The 19453-nt window shown below is 48.0% G+C and overlaps 1 protein-coding gene and 1 non-coding gene across 2 annotated transcripts in view; one reads left to right on the top strand and one right to left on the bottom strand.

Moving 5' to 3' along the window:
* Positions 1-19453, top strand: part of CCDC33 (coiled-coil domain containing 33) — a 213635-nt gene that overhangs the window by 97888 nt on the left and 96294 nt on the right. Inside the window, exons 10-12 of the mRNA XM_090029238.1 lie at positions 15817-15946; positions 16458-16591; positions 16918-16989. Of these exons, the coding sequence (XP_089885364.1) occupies positions 15817-15946; positions 16458-16591; positions 16918-16989 (336 nt within the window). The remainder of the gene's footprint in view (positions 1-15816; positions 15947-16457; positions 16592-16917; positions 16990-19453) is intronic.
* On the bottom strand, positions 18154-18226 carry TRNAK-CUU (transfer RNA lysine (anticodon CUU)). The gene has a single exon. It is a non-coding gene; the product is annotated as a tRNA-Lys (tRNA).

The raw sequence follows: 19453 nt of genomic DNA, 5'->3' as shown, positions 1-19453 counted from the left end.
TTTTCTGCCTCAATTTTTAAAGTTAATTTTATACTGTTAAACGGGGCTGGTCTTGGCAGCCCGGGACAGTCTGTTTATCCAGAGATGCTGTAGAAGGGAAGAAACATGGGCCTGTATTAAGGGGCTGCTGACAGACGTGAAAAAGAAAAAGAAAAAAAAGTGTTTTACCAGAGGAAGCAGCACGCTAGTTCAACCCAGCTCTGCCACATCTGTATTGATCGGGTCTGTATAGCTCTAAAGCTGATTCAATTTAGCTATTTGATAAAGGTGCCAAAAAAGCCCCGCTAAAGCACCCAATTGATATAGATGTTGGGTGAGCTGACGTGATGACTTCTGGGCATGCAATGGGCTTGGTTTGGGGGTACAAATGTAAAGTAAAGCATTGGGGCGGGGTTTGTTTTTTTTAACATCTGCAAACAGTCATAGTGGTCAGCCTGAGTTCAAATCCTTGTTCTGATACAGGCAGGGTGAGCACAGTACTATGTTTGGGTGCCGATTTTAGAGGGGTGCCAAAATGATGGTGAAAACCAGCAGGTGTCAATCTCCAGCCAGGGGCAGGATAGGGTGCTGGTGCCTCCCCACCTCCTGCCCAACACTCGGCATCTCTGCCTAGGGCACCAACGTTACCTCTGTACTATGGACTCTGTGTGAGGTCTTGAGCATGCCACTTATATTCTCCCTTTGCCTCACTGGCCCTCTGTAAAATGGAGCTCTGCCCTGCCTCATAGGGGCAGTTAGGAGGAGAAATCTGTTGTGAGGAGAAATATGTTAAAGCCAGGTATAACGGCGACCAGATGCATAGCTGAGATAGAGGAAAGCTGTGTGTTTTAGGTATGATCTATATTGTGTTTGTGTAATAACAGCAAAAAGTTTTGCCTTGATTTCTCTGCTGGCATGGTCCACTGCATAAGTGACTTTCTGAGATAAGGGCACTGACCCACTGGGACCTGAACTGACTGCCGCTGATTCATGTTATACAGCCTCTCAGGCATGTGCTTTATTCACTCCCATACAGGACTGAGCTCAGTCTACCTCTGGGTGCAATTCCTAACCTCTTGTGCCCTCCTCTCACATCTACCTGTCTCCCCCCAGCATGTGTTAAACTTTTTACCTTCAGATATAGCACCGTTTCCACAAAGAGAAGCTGTGTTGAAAGTCCTAGTATAGACATGGTGCAAGTCTTCTAGAAGGACTCAGACAAGGTCTAAATAACATTAAAGCATTCATAACTCCCAGTGAGCACTTACACTGTGGCCCTGGACTGGTTAACTGCACCAGTGGTTCACAGAAGAATGTGGCAGTAGCATCTAACCTAGGACTTGGGAGATATGGGTTCAAGCCCCTGTCCTGCCCAAGACATTTCTTGTCATTTGGTTACCCACCATTGTGCAGGGGATTCTTAGATATCCTGGTAATAGGAGCTATATAGGTATCTGATTCAGATCCTAGGAAAGCCTGACATAGTTTGGGGCTGTCCAGCTGGCCTGCAGAGGGTTAAATTGTGGCCTCCAGGCTCCACCTCTTACACCCATTGCACCAGCTGCAAAAGCAACTAGTTTCTTTGGCCTCCCTCTTCCTCTGGCTTCTCCTTCCCCACCCCAGGGGATAGGGCAATGGATGGCCCAGCCTGCAATGCTGAGGAAGGCGGTGGCCCCAAAGTGCCTGAGAGGTGTGGGGCTGCAGGGGAGATATGCCTGGAGAACCAAGGGTGAGGCACAGTGCCTGGACATACGTTGCAGCTGGGGGTACCTGGGCACCAGTGTGTGCATCTCAGCAGAGAGTGGGAGCACAGGGGCATGTGGTGCAACAGGGAGGGCATGTCATGTGCATCTCTGGGAACCTACAACCCTTGTTGGTCATGCGGGACATGTGGCCCCTGACTGCTTAGAACAGCCCTGAGGTAGCCAAAGGATCATATGTAACTCCCCATCCAGAGCAATGCTGCTGCTCCCCTTTAATGTACACGAGGCAGCCAAAAATCATTTTCTTCACATTTGTGCAAATAAACGAATCCCTCCGTGAGAGTGACCTGAGAACCAGCTCACCAGGGAGGTGTGACAGCCAAGGTCTATAAACCTCTGGCAATCCTGGCTCATGAGGCGAATACTGACAGCTCTTCAGGGGGGGTGCCAGGGGGCACCGAGAGGAGGGTGTGAGCAGAATGCAGTATTGGAAATGATTACATGCAGCCATCTGGCCTGAACAACCCCTCCCTTCCTTCTCTTCTGTTCGCACATGTCACTATTTGCCTTTGCCCTATGCTTTGGAGAAAGACCATCTTAGAACCGAAGACAGCTTTTGTTTCTCCCTCTCGGCAAGCTGTGCTGATTCTCCCATCCCACTCTCCGGAGTTGTTTTGAAGTGGCGGAGGCATCGTGGTTTCACTTCCCACAGGCAGAGCAAGGGGCTGGAAGAAGGGTAGAGAATCTGCCCCAATATGGGGACAGGGGATGATGAAAGCACTACCAGGAATATTCACGCTGGAAAACTTATGCCACGAGTTGTGCTTATAATGTTTCCCAACACACAAGCACATGCACACACCATGCATTTCCATCACCAAAACAGAGTTCTCTACCACTTGAGCTGAAATAGATACTCCATTATCTGATAGCAGTAACAAACTTTTATCCTCTGTGTAGACATGAGGCACGTCTACATGTCACCCTATGGCGACGTAGCAATGTACTACATTGCCATACAGCATGCTACAGTGACATAGATCTACACGTGATCACTAGCTATGTAATTATAGTGGCACACTCCCCACTTACAGCGTGCCACTATGGCAACATAGCTGGGAAATTCAAGCATGTGCCGCCTACACGTTGCAGCACAGGCAGTTACTGCATTATGCTTAGTACTTCCAGAAGGAAGTACTAAAGCACAGTAGCATAGCAATGTCACCGTACAGCAAGGCATAGATGTGCCCATAATGTCCTTAGCAATATGATGTGCTTTCATCCTGTGAAATAATGTCACTAGTGCAGCCAGTCAGTAGGGCTTGGATTTCAAATTTGTCATCTTAAAGCCAAAGTCACATCCAACTAGCTGTGAGTCTCTGGGGTGCTAGACAGTTCCTGTTCACAGCATTCAACAAAGCGATCAGAGTTACAGCTTGTTCACAGACCATTCACAAGCATGGAGGGGAGCTGCTTTCACTGACTAATGTGAGTTCCTGGAGTAGGAAGGATGGTTTAGGGCAGGGGTGGCTAACTTGTGGCTTAGGCAATGCTAGCAGCGCATGTGATAGATTGGAGAGGGGACAGGGAGCACTGTGGCAGGGAGCAGAAAGCAGAGCAAGTGGGGAGCACAGAGCTGGCAACAGAAAGCGGAGCAGCAGATCAGGCAGAGGAAGGAGATGGGAGTGGCATTTGGAGAAGGTGCAGGGCTAATTGTGGTACACTTGCCCAAAAGGTTAGCCCCCACTGATCTAGTGGATGAATAGATCAGTGACTCAACTCTTGGCTCAGTTACTGGGCTGGCATGTGACTTTAGATAAGTCACTTAACCTACCTTGTGCCTCAGTTTCCCCATTTGCAAAGTGGAGATAACACTTCCTCTCTTCACAGGAGTGCCTCATATTACTAATCAGGGCTCATGGTAGAGGCGATATAAGAGAGTTGAAAGCGTGGTAAAATCATATTATTAACTTGCATGGGGAGCTCAGATGACTACAGTGATGACAGACAGACATGTGAGCATTTAGATAGAAATGTGTACCTAGCTCTGGCTCATCATCACTGTTAAGGCCAAAGGAAGATCCAGGGTGGGCGCAGTCGCACCTCTCTTTGATTTCTGCTCCACCCAGATTTTCAAACCAACTGCCTAGGAGGGGCAGCAGCATTTCTATTCAGTTGACTTCATAGCTCATTATCATCCCCCTGATTCTTACTAGTCTCGCTTCACTTCACAGGTGCTACTGACCCGCTCTTCTTTTTAATGGTCTTGAAGTTCTACCGTTCAAACTATCCTTTCTCCTAAAGTTTTGTTGTCTGTTAGCCTTGCACGATAATCTCTCTCTTCTTCTTCACAGCCATGGAGACTGTTTTTAGCTCTATCCAAAAGCTTTAACTTAGTCAGGACTGGTAATATAAGCTCAGGTGTAGAAATGACTGACAGTGAAATATTGGAAGCACTGTCAAGGTGGTCAAGAAGGCTAGGTTTTGTTTTATGACTCTAAGAGAACGTGGTAGTAGACAACTGTCGATTCTTTGGATCATGGTGTGCATGTAACAGGTCTTGTCAGATGCCTGATGAATCTGCTTGTGATTGACAAGTCCAATTTCAGAGCAACACAGCTTGTTACAAGCTTCACAGATCCATGTGTTGGTTGTCTGAAGTTTCCAGCGTGCTGCTTTCTTCTTTCTTGCTTTGCTTCCATCCTCTGGATCAAAGTTTCTTCATACTGAGCTGCACCCAGTGCCAAATGTTCCCTCCAGGTTGGACGGGATTCTGCATGTTCCTCCCAGCTTTCTACATTTATGTTGAACAACTTCATATCAAGTTTGCATACATTGTGCTACTGCCATAGAGGGAGACCCCACTTTCTAGAGCTGTCTCGAATCTCGGTATACAAAGTATTCTTGGGAATACGGTTTCCCATATCCCCACGAATGTATATTTAACTATGATAACCACGGGACTAATGACACGGTTTATTGTATTCTTTTAAACTTTATATATAACCTAGCAAATACCACATTTCAATAGTTATATTGGCTTTTGCTTTGATCCTAAAGTGAATAATATAGCACCAGCCCCCTAGTGTAATAGTCAAACATCTAATTTATCTTTGTCTGGAGAAAAATATGTGTGTTTTGTACATGATGACATAATGCACCATATCTACCCCCTTCTCAAAATCCTAGATCTGCCCATGGCTAAGGCTATGTTTCCACAGGGACACTGCATACAGTACTTAATGCACATTCAATCCCCATGGAAATGCTTTAATTCAGAAGTAAAGCAGCCAGAAGTTGTTGTAGCCCCTGCATAAATATTCCGTAACATTACCCTTATGGCCCCTTTTTCCTCTGGCTCTCGGTGCCTACCTCTCTGCAACCATCAAATGCTTGTGAGAGCCTGGGGACACAGGACACTTCCTTCTCAGGGAGATACTAGGGAGGCTCTGAACTGTTCATTTCTAACATTTGATGAAGTAGGTTGTTGCCAACAAAAGCTCATCCCTCTGGTCTGTAAGGTACCACCCTGCCCTACCTCCTGCTTGCCTCCATCCTTGGTGGCAATGGACCCTGTATTCATTTGGAAAGTGAAGCCAAAACACAATGGATGCCAAGGGTGGAATTGCTGTAGGTGAAGGCTAGTGGATTTGTTGTCAGTCGTGGCCAGCAGTTAGTGGGGAAAGGATGCCATCCTGCAGAGGTAGGGGATAGGCAGGGGTGATTTGCAGCCCCCCACTGAAATGAATGTCACTTTTCAGATGCTGTCTTGGTTTTTTTTCATGCACTAATTACTATGCACAAGAAGAGTGCTGCCCTTCTATCACTTAACTCCTCGAGAACCGAAGCAGGATGTGCGTAGGCAGGCAGTACTGTTGCTGTGTGTGCCGCAAGCTAGTGAGCGTAGCGTCTTGCTTGGCTGTTTATTCAGGTATGAATCAGGTTTACAAGCTGGAATTATGCCTGTCCTGCTATGCCAACATACATACCCCTATTCTGATTGCCAGCATCATCCCCATACCAAAGACACATCTCCTAGGCAGACTGTCATTGCAAGGAGAGAGGGTTGCACTACGTACCAACAAGGAATCAGAGTAAGACTTACCAAACTCATTTCACTTGTGAGCCAAGGTCTGGGTTTGATTAGAAGTCCCTAGCGGTGAAAGGGTCCTGGATGAACTCTCTGTAATCCCTGAGCCCTTTTGCATTATGAATTGAGCAATCTATCTCTTTCTTCCCTGCTCCTACAAATCTCAGCAGTTCTCTTTCCCCCGCTTTCCAGACTTTGGTCCTAAACACTGTCTTTATGATGATTTTGGCAGAGTCATCCCTGTTGGTGCAGGCTTGTTCTAGGTCTGGAAAAATTTGGACTGAAAAAATTGTGCCCAGCAAAACCAAATCTACCAACATCTGCCTAGTCAGGAAGGTTCTGGCATCTAGCTTCACCCTCTGCTGCAACCCAGATTACCTTCAAGCTCAACCCAGCCTGTGAACCTCAATAAATTATTTGATGACCATGGTAGTGTTGGCTTATAACTCTGCCAAAAACATATTGCCTAGCTTCAGATTTTTGCTGCAGATCTTGGTATAGTTTGAGTGCTTGTTCTGTTTTCTAATGTGAACCTTTCAGTAGACTCGCTCCTGAGACATTGAAACCAGGCCATCTCTCTAAGTTTCTCTCACCACCCTGGTAGATAGTGGGATAAGCAGTAGCCTATTTGCTTCTCAGCTGAATTCAAAACCCAGCCCTTTCTGGCTGGACTCAGACTCAGCTTTCTTCAGGCCCATTGTGGACCCAAAAAACCCTCCTGCAGCAGAAGTGGCAGTTGAGTGATCAGAGTAGGTCAGGGACTTCAGTGCCACAGAGCAGTGAGTGAACCGGGCTGTCAATCAGAAGGTGCCTGGTAGAGGACTGTTGATACAGACCTTCATACAAAAAGCACTTTGGTTTGGTACCAAAAAGGGGGCTGGGGAGGGGAAAGGCCATACTTTTCCCTGCCCTCCTCCACCAGATCATGACATAAGGCTCGGTGCAATCATCAGCACCTTGTCTCCTTCCTCCTGGGGAACAAAAATCTGAGCTGTCTTATGGCAAGCTGTAGAGCAATAATGTGCATGTTGTGGATCCCCTATACTCTGCAGGACATTGGCACGAGGCTGGGGGAGGAGGGCAGTTGCTCTGGCTACAGAGGTTAATGGCTTTCCCTGAGTGAACGTATGTGCTGGCTAATCATACTCGATAATTCTGCCATCCCAGCATGCCATCGCGCCTGTCATTTCCCATTAGCAGCTGCAGACAAGAGCTCCTGATTCACCTTCAGCCAAGCAGCAGGCTGACACATGCCTCTTTCTCACTGTTTGCCGGAAAGGCAGGCAGCAGGGACGGGTTTAATGGTTAACACTTTCTGGCTGGCTAAGAAACCTTCCCCCTTTTACCCCTGGCAGGGCTACAAGCCAGGTGATTCCAGTCCTGTGGACTCACAGCTACATAATCTGCATTGAGGGGTTAGTTGATGGTAACCTTGGGCCTTAAAAGGTGACTCCCATTTTGGGGAGACCCTGGTAATGTACTATGGGAAAAGCTGTCTTTATGCTTAAGTGGCATGAAAATGGGCACTGCCCTCATTGGCTAGAATTGTAATACAAACCAACCTCATTCATCATGCCTCATTTTACAACAAATCTTGGTTTGGCTTCTCACGGGAGTGCCTTCACACCAGAAGATTGAGGCTCCTTTACCTGGGGCTATCATCAGCCCCAGATGCCCTCCTGTAGGCTGGTGTTTTCAAAGATACCTGAGGAAATTATGCTCTCTGCTTCTTGGAAAGCCAGTGGGAATTTTTCTTCTAAATCCCAACTTAACAGTGAATACCCACTGCAGTGCTTGTCCCCTTTAAGTGGGATGTGTATTAGAAAGCTGCTGTATAATGAGCAGAGTTAAGGTTATTTGAGGGTGGCTGTACTCCAAAATAATCTTAACTCTTCTCTTCACATAGCAAGCGTCTAATACACAATCCATGGGCATTTCCTTACTTTCTGAGATTTCTTGGCTGTTGAATCCCACAACAGCTCAATGTTCAAGATACAGTCTTCTTTTTTTCCTAAATTCAGACTCCTCTTGAGCTCTCTTTCTCCCTTAGGTAAACTTCCAGCCAAACTCCAACATAAAAAAACTTGCAACCCAGCCAGCTTGCCCAGAGTGTGTCAAAGCCTTCTCTTTTGGGTCTGGGATTTCTTATTTGGCAGCACTGAAGTGCTGGGAACCACCCCTGCAGAGGCTGAAGGCGCTACCCAGATGACCTCCCTGGTGTTAGTCACCTCCGATCCCTTTGCCCCAGGCCAGTAAATCAGCCTTTCAGCTGTTCTGCTCAAGATGTGCTTGCCAGCCCCTCAGCCAAGCAGTTAACCGTGGGGCTGGTACAGCCAAAACAATTGACAGACAGCATCACTCCCTTCCCCAACCAGTTGTAGTCATCCAAGATGACCCTTGGCAGAAGCTGCAGTTGTGACAAAATGTCAGCCTGAATCAGTGCACTGGCTCTGATGTCCCAGTGCATATTTGGTGGGGTGGGGGGAGGTACATATCACAGTTGCGCGGGCATGGCTGTCGGAGGGCTCCTGGTTGAATGGTGGCTCTGTTTTGCCAGATCCTGGCTCGGGGTTGTGGAATGGTTTTGCATGCTTGCTTTTTTTTTCTTTAAGTGTGCAGTCAGTGACGTAGGTCTGAAAGTCCCCATGAGGCAGGGGGTATGATACCCATTTACCTCTCCCCAACTATGATCTGAGCTGGCAGAGAGAATGCCAGTGAAATGAGTTAGGGAGTCTTGGCTCCAATTGTGTCTACATCATAAATCCAGTCCTGCAGGCGATAGGAGCGGCACTGCTGGAAATCATTGCAGCAGAACAAGATGCTCCTGTGTTTGAGTAACAACATTGTGTGTGTAACAGACTGGCAGGGTTTGCCTGAAGCACCCTGTCCTGTAAGCAGCGAGTGATCCTGCTGGGGAGGGTTTAAATGGGTTGGCTGACTTCTTGAGGCAGATGGCTTATTACCCTTCCTGGACTGGAAGGAGGTGGGAGAGGATCTGGATTGCAGGATGAGCAGCCCCATAAGAGGAACCTTAGATCCAGCCAGGCCTTGAGCAAAGGGTCAAGCTGAAATCTATTTGATAGTTGCATTGCTTGTTAAATACACTAAATCTCAGGTTGGGGTGAGGTTCAGGTGTTACATTCTGCAGAAGAATCTGTTTGGGAATAGTGCCTTCTTGCTGTGCCCCGTGATACATTTTAAATACCAGAAAAATTGGAAGATTTGATGCTATGTTTACTTTCTATATGACAGCCACATTTTGGTGGGTACTTTGTTGGACAAATAAAAAGCTTCTGCCCAAGACAACTTACAGTTCAGGTTCAGAGGTGATGCCATGAGAGAGTACTGGATAAGCAGGGCTGGGATGAGGAAGAAGAGGGATTACAGTTAAAAAGATGACATTGTGAATCTGTCTGGTGTCTGGGCATCCTGATGGGCCTGTTCCTATGACACTAGTTTCAAAGTCAAATCCTGTGTGCTTGTGTGGAGTCCTAGGCATGCTACTCACCTGTGCATCATGCATTAGATTTTGGAACCGGCAAATACAAGTGGCTGGTTTCTGCCCAGGTGTCCAGATTCAGCAAGAGCCTGTTCATTCATGCAGCAGGCTGATCTGCATATTGTTTGTGCTGCATGTGGCAGGCTGAGCATGGGGTAATGCTATTAAACAGGAGCGCTGTCAATAATTTCCCCACAATGGGAACCTTGTGTGTATGCTGACCTTTTTGAGAGTCGGCGTGTTCCCTGGAGCAGGCCAGAAAGAGGGGGAGAGTGGTTGCCAGCAGTGATGGACTGATGCCATTTCAAGTGACAGCCAGCAGCTCCAGGGATAAACAGCGTTGCCCACTTCAGCAAGCTTTCAGGAATCATATTGTTGTCATGAAACCACTTCTCCAGCCTGACCTTTGGGAGGTGTGAAAGACAGAGATGCTAGGAATGCACCTAACTTCCCTCTATCCTGAGCCAGGACAAAAAAAAACAGTTGTCCAAGGGCCTCTGTGAGCGACAAGTACGATGAAGATCATGTGAGGCTTTGGAGCAAGGTGTCCCCCGCTTTCTTTAGTCTACATCTCTACTGCCTGCCCAGTGTTTACAGGGAGTTATGCTTTTGAGGGTGTTTCTGTTCCCCCTTACCCATACTAACCCTGTAATGAGGTGGTGAAGCCACTTTGAGGGTACTCCCAAGGTAGAGGTCTCAAGACCAGCTGTAGCAGTATATTTGAGGGGCTTCTTGACCTCATTTCCAGGTTTGGGGTATGCAGGCAGGAACAGATGGGAAGTGCATGCTTGGGGGTGTCCCTTCGTGAGCACTGTGGGGACATGGTATAGAAATACTGAGGACAGCAGTTCTGCCTTTTTAGCATCGTCATCTATTTGTGTTGCGGTACCACCTAGAAACTCTAGTCATGGGCCAGGATCCTGCTGTGCTAGGTGCTGTACAAACCTAGAAGAAAGAGACAGCTCCTGCTCCAGAAAGTTTGCAATTGAAGTCATACAGCCAGAACTCAGTCATGGGGCCACTTGAATAGTGCTCCAGAGGGTGTTGTCTACTTTGCAACTGTGCTGTCCCTAGAGCTGGGCCAAGAGGTGCATCCCTTACTCCTATACCAAACATGCCAGATCCCACAGACGAGGCAACATAGGTGCCTTAAAGTGGCCTAGAACAGACACTCTAGCACTGCTTTCAGTATAATACATGTATATTGGCCCACAGTCGGAGCTGCCATAAGGCTGCTGCATTACCTCATTTGACGCATGCTGAGTGAGAGGAGCGGGTGGGTAGTATTTCTCATAAGTGCTCCCAGGCCTGGTACCAAAACAGTGGAGACAAGCTCCAAGTAGGAGTCGCTATATCTGAGCTTTCTTCCTGATTGTCTCATTGACTGACCATGTGAGGTGAGACCAATCACTTCATTCCTGTGCCTCAGTCAATCCAGCTGTAAAACTGTATAAGGCCTACCTTTCTCACACAAGTGATTGGATACTTAATTGTGCCCGTGGAGTGCATTTGTAAAGGTTCTCTGAGGGTTCAATTTTTTCTTTTACTTGAATCATTATTACGCTTAATTAAATTCAAAACCTCGTATTAATGCAGCAGCCAAGCTAAAAACTCAAGCACGCAGAAGGCTATGGTGACCTGATAGTACAGCCACCACTTGGAAAGTGGCCATCTGGCACAAGATCCCTGGTCACAGCTCGGGAAGCTGCTAACAGTGATGACAAAACATATCATCGCCTTCAATTCTGGTTCCCAGCTGAAACAAGGGTGCCGGCCACCTGTCTAGACTTTGCAAGAAAGCATCAGTGATGGCCTGCTTTTTTGGCAGATATGGCATGACTTAAGCCCTGTCCCTTCCCCGAGTGCCACCTTGGACCCTGCCCCCCAGAGTCCTACCTGATTGAGTCTGTGCCCTGGGGCAGGAGCACCCCAGCCTCTAGCTGGGAGGATGGTGCTATGTGAGAGGTGTCACTGCCACAAGCCAGGTCAATCCTTTCCTGGCCACACTTTTATATGGTGAGCGAGGATCCAACGCTGCTGGTTCCTGGAGCAGTGCTCCAAACCTGGGTCATGGAGCAGGAATTGAACCTGGGTTTCTGGAGGCCACAGGTAACACCCTAACTTCCAGAGCAGCCTATAAATCTAATGAAGGCTGCAGGTAGGACCTTCCTTGTTGGCTGCTCCAAGCAGTGATTTTTCCACCAGGGTGTCACGGCAAGGTGCTTTGAGATCCTTTCAAGGGTGCTGCACGATGCCACTCAGTATTAGCACTGGCAGGTGTGCACACATGATGCAAAAGATAAACCCAGAGATTTCACTAGGAATTTATAGTATTAAAAGCATTCTTACCTGTTGTGGTCTTTTTGAGTTCTTTGCAACAGATGAATTGCTGTATTATTTTTTCATAGTCAATAAATGACTGAAAGCTAAGAGCTGGCATTTTCCAAGGGGTGCCTTGAAACTAAAAAAGGTTGAGAACCACTGGCTTGGAGCCAAGCCAAAACTTTGCATGGTCCCAGTGCAACGAACTCGCTTAATTTCTGCTGGGCTCCCACAGCTCTTTTAAGACACAGTGCGTGTGTAGGGAGAAAGAAGGCAATTTGAGCGGTGTTTGCTGTGAAAGAGTGGTAATCAAAGCAGGAAACAGAGTTTGGATGGAAATTGCTGCAGCCCAGCACACAGCAGAGCAAGCTAAACCCATCTGCTTTTTATTTTATGTTGGTGCAATAGCTTTGGGCTCCAGAATGGAACGCAGCAGGTGAAATGATTAGGAAGTGTGTCTCACGTCTGTGGGTTTTATTTAAAGCCCCAATAGATGCATCTGTGTTTGTGCTGTGGGCTGGGGAAGATTCATGATGTTCAGTGATGTACCACCATTCCTCTCTTTTTCCATCTTTCTGAGCTGTGATATCAAACCTGCAAGAAGACTGACACTGCCAGGGATGTTGCTGGCATGTTGGTTTTTCACATTGCATTATGTGCAATGTGGTTCTTTGCTTTGACAGTTGTAAACAGAGTGGGGCTGGATTGGCACTAGATTTAGCTTGGTATTAGGATTCATGGTAGCTCTTGCTTCAGCGCGAAGTTGGGGTTTTAAAGGTGGTGCAGCTGTTCTCATGCAAATCTTTGACCTACAAATAATGGCAGTCTCAGGAGATCAGTTGCTCTCATGAAATCTTCCACCATCTCAGCCTCTTGGTGGTTCAGACCTAACCCACAGCTGGTGGAGCAAGCTGAGTCCAGGGATTTCAATCTGACCCCCCCTGAAAATCAGAGTTGGGCTAGCTGTAGTTAATAGGAGGAGCAGCACATATTAAACTGCAGAGCAGCAGGTTATGTATTGTATGGCTGTTACAGCAGTTGTTGCTGCTGCTTGAGATTTAAGCACTCTTTGTCTTGTATTTAATATGTTTGTACATGTGTGCATGCACACACAGTCCCTGTCCCAAGAAGCTAAAAAAACTATATAGAACAGGCAATGCAGCCCCTAAGGCCTACCAGCCTGCCTACTAACAACTCACCCCAATGTTGGCAGACCAGGTGTTCACAAGAACAAGCCTCCAGCAACAGGCTGGCTAGGTGCTGTGCTGCCTTGTACTGTATTGACAAGTAATAGCAGTCACTATCCCTTCTTCCCTTGCTCTGACACAGCAGGCAGACTGTGTGTTGCACTAGTGATAAACAGGGATCCTGGTTTTCTCTGATTTAAAAAAAAAAAATCCCTATTTTTGAATATAAAAAAGTAACCCAAAATCCACACTCTTCCATGCTTAAAATGAAACACCATTATCTCTCTCTCTCTCTTTACATATCAGTGGTGTTTTGTTTTGATTGTGGGAAAACATGGATTTTCAGTTCCTTTTTTTAATCGGAAAAAAAATCCCCATTTTTATCAGAGAAAATCAGAATCCCTGGTGATAAACCACCATGGGCAACCACAGAAACAGGCAGACTGGGTGCTCTGCTGCATTGGCAATCAGCACGTAGATGCCAGTAGAGCTCTGCTAGCAAGTCTTAAGACTTCCTACTTTCTAAATAATAAAAGGGGGAGGAGGGAAATATCCAGGGGGGTATCAGTAACATGGCACTAGGGAGTGCTGTAGTGAACTTAGGATCTCTAATGGCTAGCGGCTCGTGGCCATGGCCCTCCCTGGCTTCAGAAGAGGTGTGTACATTGTGGGAGCACCAACCGCCGGTTGCTAGACGAGGCAGTGTCCAAGGTTCCTCGGCTGACCAGCAACAGGAGGGGGCTGGAGGGGTTCCTGGGGGTCTGACTGTCCCTAGGCAATGCCTGCAGGTCTGGTCTATAAGACAAGACAGATGTCCATGGGACGTGTTGCCTTTGATTCCACCCAAACCCTTTCAGCCCAGTCCTGCTGTGAAGCCCAATGTAGCCCTGTCTGGCATGGGGGCCAGACAAAGGCTGCCTCTAGAATTATTTTGTAAAAATATATGTCTTTATAAAGGTTTCTTACACACACACACACACTTCTAGTCACTGTTCATTACCTCCTTAACCCACCAAAAGAGACCCACGCGCCCGTTACAATATACGCACCCACAGAATTGTGCTCGCACACACCCTGCCGCAAGGCATCATCTCCCTCAAACCCCTTGTCTCCTAGTCCTGTCCCTGAATACGGGGTTTAAATTCATTTGCTTTTGCTGGAGGACCTGCTGCTGCTGTCACTGCTGCCATCCTCATTGCTGTCTTCCGATCCGGTTGTCTGCCTCTAGATACTCCAGGCCTGCTCTGTTTGCAGGACAGGACGGTGCGCTTAGGCACACTGTGGCCACCGACCCACCTGCACGTGCTGCTTCTTTCAGCGCCGGGGGAGGTACCTCTACATCCGCTTCCCTCCAGAGGGACTTGCAGGGGCACCTGACATGTCTGAAATTCTGGTCCTGTGACTGGCCAAATGTTGGGACCAGTCTGGCCATGAGGCAAGTGCAGGGTGGGGGGTAGGGGGAAGCAAAGGGACTTCAGATGTCCTGCTGTCTAGCTGGTGAATTCTTTCTGCTCTGAGGCACCTGGTCCCTTTGACATGCAAACAAGCTAATCCTCCCTCTGCTTGAAGAAGCCACAACTCTTCCAGATGAACCCTTGCAATGTTAATGGGGCAGCAGGCCCCTAGAGTTAACCCTGTTAGGTCCACCTGCCATTGGCATGTCTATCCAGCTAGATGATTCACCATTTCTCTCCGCAGCCGCCTCCTTCTCCCCCAGCCCCCACAGGGGCCACATCACATCCCTCTCTCTCCTTTGAAGCACAGTGCATCCCGTTAAAGCAGCTTATCTCTTTAAGCATGCTTGGCAGGCTGGAAGTGCAGGTGGTCATGTCCAGTCAGAGCCCATTGTCTAGGGGGCAGGAATAGGCTTTCTCCTGGCAGACACGGAAGAAGCCCATGTCATTATCGAGGAATATTGAGTGCTTTTACCGTGTGTGTGTGTGTGTGTGTGTGTGTGTGTGTGTGTGTGTGTGTGTGTGTGTGTGTGTGTGTGTGTGTGTGTGTGTGTGTGTGTGTGTGTGTGTGTGTGTCCATTGCTTTGCCCCGCCAGTTCAGAGACTCGAAGGGTTTAAGAGGAATTACCTGACATGCATATTCCTGCGAGAGAGGGAGAAATAAAAAAAGACCCAGAGAGGCACACACAGGCAGCCAGAATTGAAGCCTTGAGGAAAACAATTTCAAACAACCTGGCTTTTTAAAAAATAAAGCAGAAAGTGAAACACAGAGCTTGGGAGTTGCGTTGGAGGAGCAAGACCAATCAGAGAAAATGCATGCTTATCTTTCTTGCCCTGGAGAAACACAGCTGGGAAATGTGACTCCTCTGAAAGTGGGGAAGACAAGGGAGCAAGCTGGGGCCATGAGTTTTAGTCCGTTTCCTTGCTTTGGTTTACATTGGCCAAGGAGAAATCCCTAATGCCTCTAGGCTCTTCCTGGACCCCTTCCCTCCACATTCTGCACAACTAAAATGTGGCCAACTTGCTACCTATTCCTCATATGCTGAACCAAGTTCATCCTGAGTGGGATGCATCAGTGCTCCACTGTTTGTAGCTCAGGAATGAGGCCATGACTCCTCGTTCCATCACCCGCCTCTATCCTGCTGTGTCCCACCTTCGTTCAAACATGTCCTTGTGGGAATCTCCACTCCTTCCCAGTGCCCAACTCCTGTTGTGGTGACAGTGCATGAGCTGTCATGAGCTTTCTACCCACAAAAGGTCTGTAGAGGAGAGCTGATGAGCAGGGAACAGGCGATCAGAGTCCTCCCTTCACCCCAGAAAAATGGGGACCTGGTTCAAGAAAAGAGATGGCTGGACCCTCCAAGAAAGGAGGCCTGGAGGTCTGGAAGTAGGGAGACCTCAAGGTTGAGTTTTCCCTGAGCAGCCACATGGGCTTCACTGATAACCTTTCTTTTCACTCACAGGATTAGGATGTAGTGACTCTGCTTTTTCTAAGGGGGTTCATTAAATTTCCCTAGTGCTCCTAGTTTAAGAGCTTCTCTGTATATGCATTTTGATGTTATCTTCTTTTCCTCTGCCAAAGATCACCCATCCATCTACACCCACAGAGAAACCAAGCTGGAACACCTCTTTTCTCTTCCAAGGCAGGGATGGGGCCACCATCTTCTCAGACGATACTGCCCTGGTGATCGAGTACTATCCCCACAAACCAGGTGAGTCTTTGGAGTTCAACCAGAGACACTGATCTCTTCCACTGGAGCGAGGGGTACAGACAGTTCTAGATTTGGCAAGTTCAGAAACTGAAGTTTAAGCTGGAAGGCATTGGGAGTCTAAAAGAAGGCCGCCTGTCTGAATATGGCTGTTGTTTGGGAATCCTGGGTGTCTGGTTTTGCTCCTATCTGAAATATCCTTAAGGACTTTCATGCTACCTATTAATAGTATGCACATGATCACCTCTGCAGACAGGGAGGTAGCCTCTAAGACCAATGCCTGATTCATGTCAGCAGAAGACGTTTTGAAAGGTGTTAAGTTTGGTTTATTTTCATGCATTGGGTAGAGTCTCTGGGCTGTTGTGCTGCTGGTTGGGCATGATCTTTGCATCATAGTGCCACCGTTTTGGTAGGCTCAGGGGATAGAGTCCCTGGGTGGTAGCATTGCCAGTTCCTTGGCAGGGGATAGCAGAAAACCCTCCTCTTCTGTTTTTAATGTCATTGCTTTTCCCAGTGTCAGAAATGGATCCTGAGGACATGTCACAGCCTTTGGGTTACTCTGTTTTGCCCCTGACCAACCGTGTGTATCGGAAGCTTGTGGCTGAGAGCAACCGGAGCGGAATTCAAGTGGAAAACCTTCTCATCCAGGTAAATGAGACCAGTGCCCCGGAACCCTGTTAGAAGGAAGTGTTTGCATAGGGATAAATCAGATAACACCCAGCTTTCTGTCTGACTGTCTGGCTTTGGCCTATGTGGATGAGAGGCCCCGCAGAGAACAGGGCCAACCAGAAGGAGATATCATGCACAAAGGGGCCAGAAGGTAGACGGGTGGAGGTGCATGTATAAAATGATCGTAGTCAGGAGAGGCGTCAAGCTAAGGGGCTTTCTGAGTTTTGTCAACCCACTGTCTTGGATAAGTTGATGCCCTAGGATGGATTATGTTGGCCTTATTCTTTGTGTATTTTTTCCCCTAGGACACCAGCCTGAAGACCACATCTGGTGGTATCCCAACCCTTCAAATCAGTTTGCAGCTGGTTGGCTCAGAGGTGAGACAAATAGGGAAGGAACAGAGCAAATGTAGAAACAAGGAGCTGCCCTCTGTCAGTGGGGCTTCATGAGCATAACTGAGGGAAGGAGTTTGCCCTTTATCTCTACAGGGGCCTTCCCTAAGGAGAAAGGGGGTTGTTATGGTTAAGGATGAGCTCCAAAGCTCAACCCTGTGTCCTCTGGATTGAAGAGCATGTTGGGTCTGACTCCATCTGTCCATGGCCAGGGTTTACTCTTCTTGCTGAGCAGTACAGGAATACCTGTGTGTATTGCAATTCACTCCCTTCTTGACTTGTACTCCCAGATATTGCCCTCTCCCCCAACTTGGGACAAAGCTGCCCCATTCCGTTAGCAGAAATGGGGGAGGAGGAGAGCAGAGCAACCACGTGGGGTCTGTGCCAATGAAGCTGGCATTGAACAGCATGATGGAAAACAAGCTGCAGAAGTCTGTGCTGCTGCTGTCCTGAAAGCAAGTTATAGCCAGAACAGCCTCAAAATGTATGAGCCCTTCTCTGCCTTTGGTTTGTCTCCCAGAGCATGTAAGGGGAGACAGAGTAGGACAATGTAGATGGGGAGGTCAGAGCTGCTGAGGTTAAAAGATGGATGGGGTAGAAGGGGCAAGGTGGGGAGACAGAGGCACCAGCCTTTGAAGAGCATTTCTATAACTCCTGCTGTGCAGCCCACCATGGACAAATCACCAACATGCACACACAGCATCCCTACCCACTGCATGTCTTGTGTGTACCCTATGTCAATCAGTGCAGGCCATGTGACACCTGCAGGTGTCTGGCAAAGATGCCTCAGGTGAATAGGCTGCACTGAGCAAAGCAGCTTGAACCCTGAAACCCCCATCTCCTTTCCAGTCAGCTGCATGCAGGGGAACTGCCTCAAGAAACCCCACTGCCAAGTGGCAAGGGCTCTGCTGTGCAGGGGGAATAGCTTCTTACATATCCACAATACTTGCTGCTCTCCAAGCACAGTTGCTCCCCCATGTTGATCATAGAAAATGAGCTGAAAGTGACATCTAGCCCAGCCCCCTGCTCAAAGTAGGACCATCCCAGCCAAAGCTTTACCTTGGAAGACCACCAAGGAAGGAGTAACCTATTCCCAGGGATGGTTGCTCCTTATTCTGTCATCTGCCACACCTGAGATGAGAAAGCCAATGCCCAACATGGGGTTTGAACCCATGACCTTGAGATTAAGAGTCTCATGCTCTACCAGCTGAGCTAGCTGGGCTTGTTTAATCACCTGCAGTTCCCACCAACACATTCCAGTCTTGCAAAGCTGCAAGGCTCCTGCCCAGATTTGCTTTGCTGTTTCCTGAAGCTTTGTGCGTATGGTTTGTACTGATAAAAGCAGAGGGTTGACAATGCTCATTGCAAACAAGCTTCACATGCACATACACACATAAATCTGCCAACTGACCTGGCATTTACCTTGAATGCCATCCATGGTCCAACCCTACTGTACCCAAGCACCTTCCCCTTACTGATAGGATTATTCCCATTCTCCCTACTACTGCCACTGGTGTTACCACCCCCCATTTTATAGATAGGGAAACAGAGGCACAGACAACTCATGTGATTCAATCCCTGCTGTGCCGGTCTATCAACGTCAGAGTTTTGCCAGGGCATCTCACTTGAGACCCTTGAGACTTGTTCGGCTTGTCCTGGGGCCTTGCACTAACACTAGTTGCCACTTGCAGCACCTCTCAGTTTCAGTCCTGGCCTTCGGCCAGACTCCAGCTCTCTGCTTACTGCTAGTCCAGCTCCATAGCATCCACTGCTCTTCCTGGGCTGCTTTTGCAACTAGCAGTATCCTCAGATTGTATGGCCATTATTTCTGATGGTGTGCAAGATACCAGCTAAGGCCTGCAGGTTAACCTCACCTGTGACCTTGTCCACAGGGCTGGAGACTCATTCCATAGGGCCAAGACTGTCCTCAGGACCTCCCTGCCAGACCACTTCACACTCTGTCCCTACAAACATAGCCTGGGGCTTCCTGGCTTTGGGGCCCACCACTCTGCTGCCCCACGTAAACTCACAGGGAAGAAGTAGCAATCAGGGGCCAGAGTCCTTTTACCCTCCAGGAGCAGAGACTGTCTTCATTAAGCCCAAGATCCTTAAATAGCAGGACTTTGTTTTAGTGATCTGGGAAAGACGTTTGCACGAACTATTGCCTCTAAAATATCAGGTGCACCCAGCACAGCACCCTTATCTTCCCATGCCTCTGTGATGGACCAGCTGAATCCCATCCCCTTATCAGTGTGGGAGTCTTTTATATGATGCTATATGGATAGTAAAGAACTTGTGGAAGTCCTTAGAAGGGCAGGGGAAAGCAGCTGACCTAAGACAAAATTTGCCTTCCTCTGCATTTGTGGAAACATGCTTTGTGCTATGTAGCTACCACCCTTCACACCAGAGGCAGATGTATTTCAATGGCACTGCGTTTATAAATTTATGC

This window comes from Crocodylus siamensis, chromosome 15, assembly GCF_052110815.1.
Source record: "Crocodylus siamensis isolate JL-2025a chromosome 15, ASM5211081v1, whole genome shotgun sequence".
Classification (NCBI taxonomy): Eukaryota; Metazoa; Chordata; order Crocodylia; family Crocodylidae; genus Crocodylus; species Crocodylus siamensis.
The sequence above is the reverse complement of the archived record's forward strand: the minus strand, read 5'-3'. Positions and strand labels throughout refer to the sequence as shown.